Below are 6,974 nucleotides of genomic sequence, written 5' to 3'. Positions count from 1 at the left end.
GCTCCCCAACCGGGCCACCGTTGGCGACTCCCACAGCTCGGGGAAGGTCGTCGAGGTATCGTTGGTCGCGAAGAACGCGATGATGTCCAGCTTGTTCTCGCGCAGATACTCCCAGCACCGGTTGTACCGCTGCAACGCCCCACGGGTGTCCACTTCCTTAAAGGGATACGGCAGTGTGAAGTCCGACTCAGTGTACATTTCCCTCGCCAGCTTGCAGTACTCCAGCAGCCGGGTGCGGAACCGCGCCTGCATATCCGCCCCTCGCTCGGCCAGCCACAACGGCACGCGGGGGAAGTCCCCGTCGTCGCCCATCCGCACGACATGGGCCCACTCGGTGCTGGACGCCACGATCTTGAGGAAACACAGCGCGTTCATCACCAGGTTGCGCACGACGTACTTGTTGCGGTGCCCGCGGAAATCCTCACACACGCACTTAAACGCCAGGGCGCCCATGCACACAAAACAGTACCACGGCTCCGTCGCCTTGGACAGCCCAAAGGTGGCCTCGCACACCTGGAAAAATCTCAGGGTTGGAATATACTTGACCGCAACCCCTAAGAAGTGGAACAGGGACAAGTCCGCACCAAAGGCTTCCCTCAGACGCTCACCAACGGATCGCTGAGAGACGGGACGCGCGGCGGCACGGAAGCTTTCTGGAAATCCATTTTTACGGCGCATTGGCGTACGGGAGACGACTGGTGGGGCGACTGAAAAGGTGGGCTGCACATTGCGCACGCCGGAACGCACAGCAGCCAGTTGAACTATTGACTGACCGGGAACAACTAGAAGCTGTTTGGGTGCGTCAACATTGGAGCAACTGGGAGTCGTCGGCGACCTCATCTGTTCTGCAGGTCTTTTGGCTGGTGATGCCAGGAACTCCCCGTCATCGCACAGCAGTTCCATTGTCGAATCCATCGACGTATCTATTGAAGTATCCACTGTGGGGAGGGATCTCGCTGAATCCCTTGGATTTGACTCGTTTTCCACCGATTCCCGTGTCGTTGAGTTGTCCTTTACTGAATCGGCAACCAACAGTGGCCGTTTTTGCGCCGAGCTCTTCGGAGAGCTGGTACCGCTAAACCTCTTCAACTGGCTGTCCAACACTTTCTCGTATTTCAAGATTCCCGGAAACACCCTCCTGACAAAGGCAACAGAGTCTGGGTCGCAGTTGTCGACCGCTCTGCAACACCCGACGTGCCCGTGCTGGCTGAGCCCGTAGAAACGGTTGAGCTGGGGTGTCAAACATCCCGGACGCAGCTCGCCCTGATCGCCAAACGAACTCCCCGAGGACCACAGCACCGCACAGAGACCGCCCTTCCGCAGCCGCCCAGCCATCTGCACATACTCGCCAATGGAGGGCAGGTAATCGACGAGCAGCACGAGCAACAGATCCTGGACGTCAATGCCCTCCGATACCAGCTTGGTTCCGATGAGAACCCTCTTGACGGGATCTTGGATGAAGCTGCGCATTGTTTGCTCCTTGGAAGCTCCCGTCAACTCGCCGTGGACGCAGAGCGGCCTGTGCTTTGCCAAATCAACCGCCAAAATCTTGGCGTGTTCCCTTGTGCGGCACACCAGAATCACCTTCGCGGACTCCTCTTCTGCGACAAACCTGTCCACCATTGCAACGGCCTTCTCCAGGCATATTTTCGAGGATGCACACTCGTCAAACCATTTCACCGAATTACCCAGGGGGAGCTCATCAACCAAATTGAAGAAAAAGTACTTGAGGTCCAGCCCAGCCTCCGTGGTCAGTGACTCATCGTAGCCCAACCTCTGTAAGGGCCCGTTAAAGCCGCCGACACCAACTGTCCCGGACAGCACCAGCACTTTCCACGCCTGCCGCAGGTTGATCTCTCCGATTGCACTGAACGTATTACCCCGAAAGGCCATCTCCGTTTCGAAGTTGTGGAACTCATCGATGACAATGAGCCCCAGCACGGTGTCCCTGAATGTTTGGTACCAGTTGTCCAGCAACCTTGCACAGGAAACTGTGGCCATGTCGTGAAACGCTCCCACATATACATCGGCGGAAAGCGCGTCCTCGTCGACGTTTGGACCGTTCTTCAGCAGCACCGCGACGTCCCCGACCTCGAGCAAACCGTTCGTCCCCAGTCGGTCAATCATGTTGGCCTTCAGCGGAATGTAGGGCACAAACACGAAAGAGACGACCTTCGGGATCGGCCTTGTCTTCTTCAATGCAATCAGTGGTATCTGGAACAACGCGGTTTTGCCAAACCCGGGAAGCGCCTGCACTGGAATGAGCTGCGCCCCCCCTAAGTAAACCTCTGTAGCGACGTCCTTCTGGCCTTTTCTAAACATAAAAATATCCTTACTGTAGAGGCGGCGGCCCGCGGCAAGCAAATCGTTGATGGATCCGGAGGAGTGAAAGTCTGGTCTGGCGTTGTCTCCGTCCTTTACCGCAACAACTTGCCCTGAAACAGCCAGGTCGAGAAATCTGTGCCAGGCCATGCAGATCTCGGCCTCGTGGTTCACTACGCTGTCGGGTACCGCATAGACAGTACGTCCGGTGGCGGCAGTGTGGCCGGCCAACCGCTCGACGGCATCCGAGCCGGCTACAATTCGCCCTACGTTGGTGTGCCGCCGCATGAAGTAGATGATACCGTGGCGGAGATCGCGGAGGCTCAGGCGCTGGTCCTGGGGCACCGAGACGGGAAACTTGCGCGCACCCTTTGCAAAGTTCGCGTACTTGAGCAGCTTCCCGCAGCTGAGATCGGCAAACAGGTAGCTGTTGAGGACCTGTGTCGTGAAATCAGCGTCGGAGAGCCTGCAGCCCTCGCCGTCCGCCGCGTTGGCGGTGTGTTCCTCGACACGCATTCCCATCTCGTCGGCGAGGTCGCGGGACATCACCCGACGGAAAAGACCGGGCCCAGCGACGTGGTTGCGGATCGGAACAACAATCATGGTGTAGAAGAGCAGGTAGTCAGAGGTGTTCTTGTCTAGCTGCTTGGTCACGGGCCTCAAGATCTGGGCCTTGGAGTACCCCGCGTGGATTTCGATGCAGCGGCTCTCGGAGTCCGCGTACAGGTCCCTGTCGTTGCTCGCGTACTTGAGCTTCTGGATCTCCGGAAAACGGTAGGGCCCGCCGGCACCAGCATATATCATCCACATGACGGCCCGCGCGCAAAGGTTGACCAGGTGGATGATGTCCTTGTCTTCGTCTGGGCTCGTGGTGCGTTCGGCACACGGCGCCACGTCCGCCAGCACCGCCGCACCGAAGAGGTTCTGGAAGGAGGACTTCCGGGAGCGGGGGTTCTCTGCAAGGTTAACAGAGCGGTCGTTGACCAACCGGTCGGCCACATTTTCCACGGTAAGAATGTTTCCAAAGTAGCGTCTGAGGGACTCGGTGACACTGTCGAATTCCCGTTGGTTGTCGTGGTAAAGCTCAAGTAGGTAATCTTTCGAGAAGTGCTTGCCGTCCACTATGCAGGCGTTGGGGCCCCTCTCCTTGACGAACCTCTGAGTTGTCTGCGTCAGCTCGTTGCACAGCAGAGAGTATGTGGTAGTGACCCACCGCCACATCTGGGCCTTCTTCTCTACAAACATTCCGGTTATATTGCTAATGGTTGTGGTCGCTTGCGGGTACAGCGCGGCATACGTTGTCCAGGCCTTGATGGCGTCAAGGACGTAGCGGTATTGAAAGACAGAGAGGAACTCGACCTTTTCGGAGGTCACTTTGCGGATGTCCACGGCCGCCAGCTGGCAGAGGTGGGTAAAGTAAGCGGTGTGGCGGTCGTCTGTGAGGATCTCGCAGAAGTAAAGTGCCTTTTTCAGGAACAGCTCGTCGGCCCGCGGCTCTTCAAACACGGAAATGGTGTCGGTGGGTCTGGGGAAGTTCCCCGCAAAACTGAACTGCGCGTAGACGTCGTCCAGATAGATGAAAACACATAAGTTGCGGGCATAGTCACCCAGCTTGCTTTCCGATTTACTTTTCAGAAGTTGAAACAAAAGAGAAGCAGGAGCTAACAGAAACCTTGCTTTCGTTGATGAAAATTTCTCTCTATCAAAATTGCTCACCTCCTGTTGCACGGATAATGCTGCTTCCGTGATAGGAGCAACAGATTCGTTGAAATGAGACGAGCAATTCCCTTTTTCAACTCTCACAACGGCTGTGCGGTACATCAAATTCAACTGTTTGTTGAGAGCTTTAATCGATGATATTAATGAGAACCTGCAAACAGATACAGAAAACACAGGTTCAGAAAATGATGAAGAGAATCTTGAATTGTTTCCTAATATCTGCTCAGTGGATATTGTCCAGCGTCTAATGGCACTGACCAAGAAATTGAGAAAATGTTTCACTTTTAAGAAAAGTTTCAAGGACTGTGTGGAGACACTACCGCCGTCATATTGTAACACTAGGTGGAAGTTGACTTTTGTGGAGCCGACGTTTCAACTGCTAAAATCCTCTATAAAGGTTTGACACCGTACGAATCGTTAACGAAAATATTATCTTTAAGCAAGCCCGCTAGTATTTGCTTCTTTCCATTACTGCTATATTGTAAAGAGATGTCATCGGTTTGTGCTAGTGGATTAAGTGAGCTCTTGAGCGGACCGGTCGAACTTCAAAAGTTCAAAGCGAAGTATGAAAAGTACTACGCAAAAGCCTGTGATTCTACCTACATTCATATGTTGAGTGCGTTGTTTCATCATGATGCTGTAGTAAAGTTTTTAAATCTACCCAAAAGCATTGTGTTGATGTATATTCTGAACTGACCAACATTGCATTCAAAATAATGAATTTTGAGATAATTGAAAATGGAGATGAGAGCAGTGAGACAGAAAATGATGGATCCCCCGATGAGTGTTATGAAAATGAAAGAGATCAAGGGAATTTTCGCTGACGACGGTCGGTCTAATATGGCATTAACGGTCAAGGACTTTAAGAGAGTTTTAAGGGAACACTTGCTCAAAGAGATTAAAAATTTTAGGCAATTCTGGGAGTCTGGCGCATGAGATGAAGGTAAAGATTCGTATTTTGAAGTTTTGTGATTTCGAATTGTTGCCCGAAAATAACAGCGAATTTCACACTGCTGATGTATTTTCTTTCAGAACATTGCTTTCCTGGGATATCATATCACAGTACCTGAATGAAACGAGGTCCAATTTGAGTGATTCGACCGTTGCGGTTTCCAACCACAGTATTTTGCCAAGCGTTCTAGATTACTTTTTCAGTACCATTGCCCCCTTTGTTAGCAGTGAAAGAAGATTTAGCAAACTGAAAACCATATACAACGATAAACGGCATTCTTTGAGCGATGAGAGTGCTGGTAATGAATTGCTTATAAGCAGCACGGTCAACTCATTGAATCTCGAACTGTCTGTTGAAGAAATTAAAGACATAGGGCTAAAGAATCTTCGGGACCGCAACTGTAAATAATGTGTTCATTTCTAGAAAGTAAAAGCCAGTGATAGCCATAATATACGATTGACAGCACTGCTGTAGGGAGATACTCTTTGCGTTGGTGATATCAACAGTAATCGGTTGGCCTGTTGGCCAGCAAGTATCCCTGCTGTGATTATACTGGGATAATAGTGCCACTTGTGGGTAGTTCCCGTAAGCTGCGGACAGCACTTGAAATGCAAGGTTTGTACAAAAGGTAGATATTAGTGCTATGCTTATCCTTTACTGTGCAAGAAAGCAATGCGGTCTGGGTAATATAAAACTGTCTCCATTTGCGGAATTCAATTCCGCTGCCCAAAACGTGATCAAAAAACTTTTTTTCTTCGTGCGGGATCCAGTCCCGCGCACCAGGTCTATCCAAAGGGAGTTCCCAATTTATCCTCACAAAAACTTAACTGATAAGGAAAAACAAGTCAGTTAAACAGCTTAGTTTCGAAGGTGTATATCTGAATTGCTAGTCACAAGGGAATCTTCCTGAAGCGAGATACATAGTTTTGATCAATACGATTATGCCTGCTTTATACAACAAGACACCGCTTTTGCCCAAAAACTTGTCTGGCGGTGATGGACCGACCTTCCTATTCAAGTACGAAAACATGCAACCCGGTGGTAGCTTTAAGATCAGGGGTGTAAGCCATCTAATTGAAAAAAGAGTGGAACAAATTAAGTCTGAAGGGAAGAAACCACCTCATGTATTTTCCAGCTCCGGGGGGAATGCTGGGCTTGCTGCGGCGACTGCCTGCCACATTCTATCAATTCCCTGTACGGTCGTCGTCCCTACACTCACTAAGCCAAGGATGGTGGAAAAAATTAGAAAAGCAAACGCTGAAGTTATTGTGAAGGGTTCCAATTGGAAGGAAGCAGATGATTATTTGCGGGGTACAGTCATTGCCTCAAACAATGCCGTGCAACCCATATACGTCAATCCTTTCGACGATCCTCTGCTATGGGAAGGGCACTCCACTATGATTGATGAAATACTAAACGCTCTTAACCAAGAAAATATAAAATTGGATGCAGTAAAAGGAATAGTCTGCAGTGTCGGAGGCGGGGGGTTGTTTAATGGTATTGTCCACGGACTGGAAAACCACCAACTTGCATGCACTATTCCAGTGGTTGCCGTTGAGACAAAAGGATGTGATGTGCTTGGCCTTTCCCTAGCGGCTGAGAAACCAGTGCGGCTCAATAAGATTGATAGCATCGCAACTTCTCTGGGTAGTTCTTATGTATCCTGTCAGGCATTTGATAACGCGGTAAAGTTTAAATCTAGGTCGGTGGTTTTGCATGATTCTGATGTCTTGAATACATGTTACAGATACCTTGATGATTTCAATGCAATTGTAGAGCCAGCATGCGGTGCAACCATTCATACCGCTTACCATTATAAAATTTTGGAAAAGGCGTTAGGCCAGAAATTGACCCCCAGCGACATCATAATCATTATTGTATGCGGTGGGTCATGTGTTACTATTCAAGATTTGGAAAATGCTAAAAGAAAACTAGACACGGATTGAAAATATTTTATAACTAAGTTGCAGCAGTCATTGTC

The 6,974-nt window shown here is 50.4% G+C and overlaps 2 protein-coding genes across 2 annotated transcripts; one reads left to right on the top strand and one right to left on the bottom strand.

Moving 5' to 3' along the window:
• KNAG0D05400 (uncharacterized protein) lies at positions 1 to 4,143 on the bottom strand (the record flags this gene model as incomplete). The annotated part of the gene is made up of 1 exon (XM_022607981.1): positions 1 to 4,143. A coding segment is annotated over one exon (4,143 nt), but the record flags the coding sequence as incomplete, so codon positions are not given.
• A 1,791-nt stretch (positions 4,144 to 5,934) lies between these two features.
• Positions 5,935 to 6,939, top strand: KNAG0D05380 (serine/threonine dehydratase family protein; the record flags this gene model as incomplete). The annotated part of the gene is made up of 1 exon (XM_022607980.1): positions 5,935 to 6,939. One exon carries the CDS (start codon positions 5,935 to 5,937, stop codon positions 6,937 to 6,939), a length of 1,005 nt encoding a protein of 334 aa, XP_022464522.1.
• Between the last annotated feature and the right edge of the window lie 35 nt (positions 6,940 to 6,974).

Source organism: Huiozyma naganishii, chromosome 4, assembly GCF_000348985.1.
Source record: "Huiozyma naganishii CBS 8797 chromosome 4, complete genome".
In the NCBI taxonomy this organism is placed as follows: Eukaryota; Fungi; Ascomycota; class Saccharomycetes; order Saccharomycetales; family Saccharomycetaceae; genus Huiozyma; species Huiozyma naganishii.
Note: the sequence above shows the minus strand (reverse complement) of the source record. Positions and strands in the feature narration are given on the sequence as shown.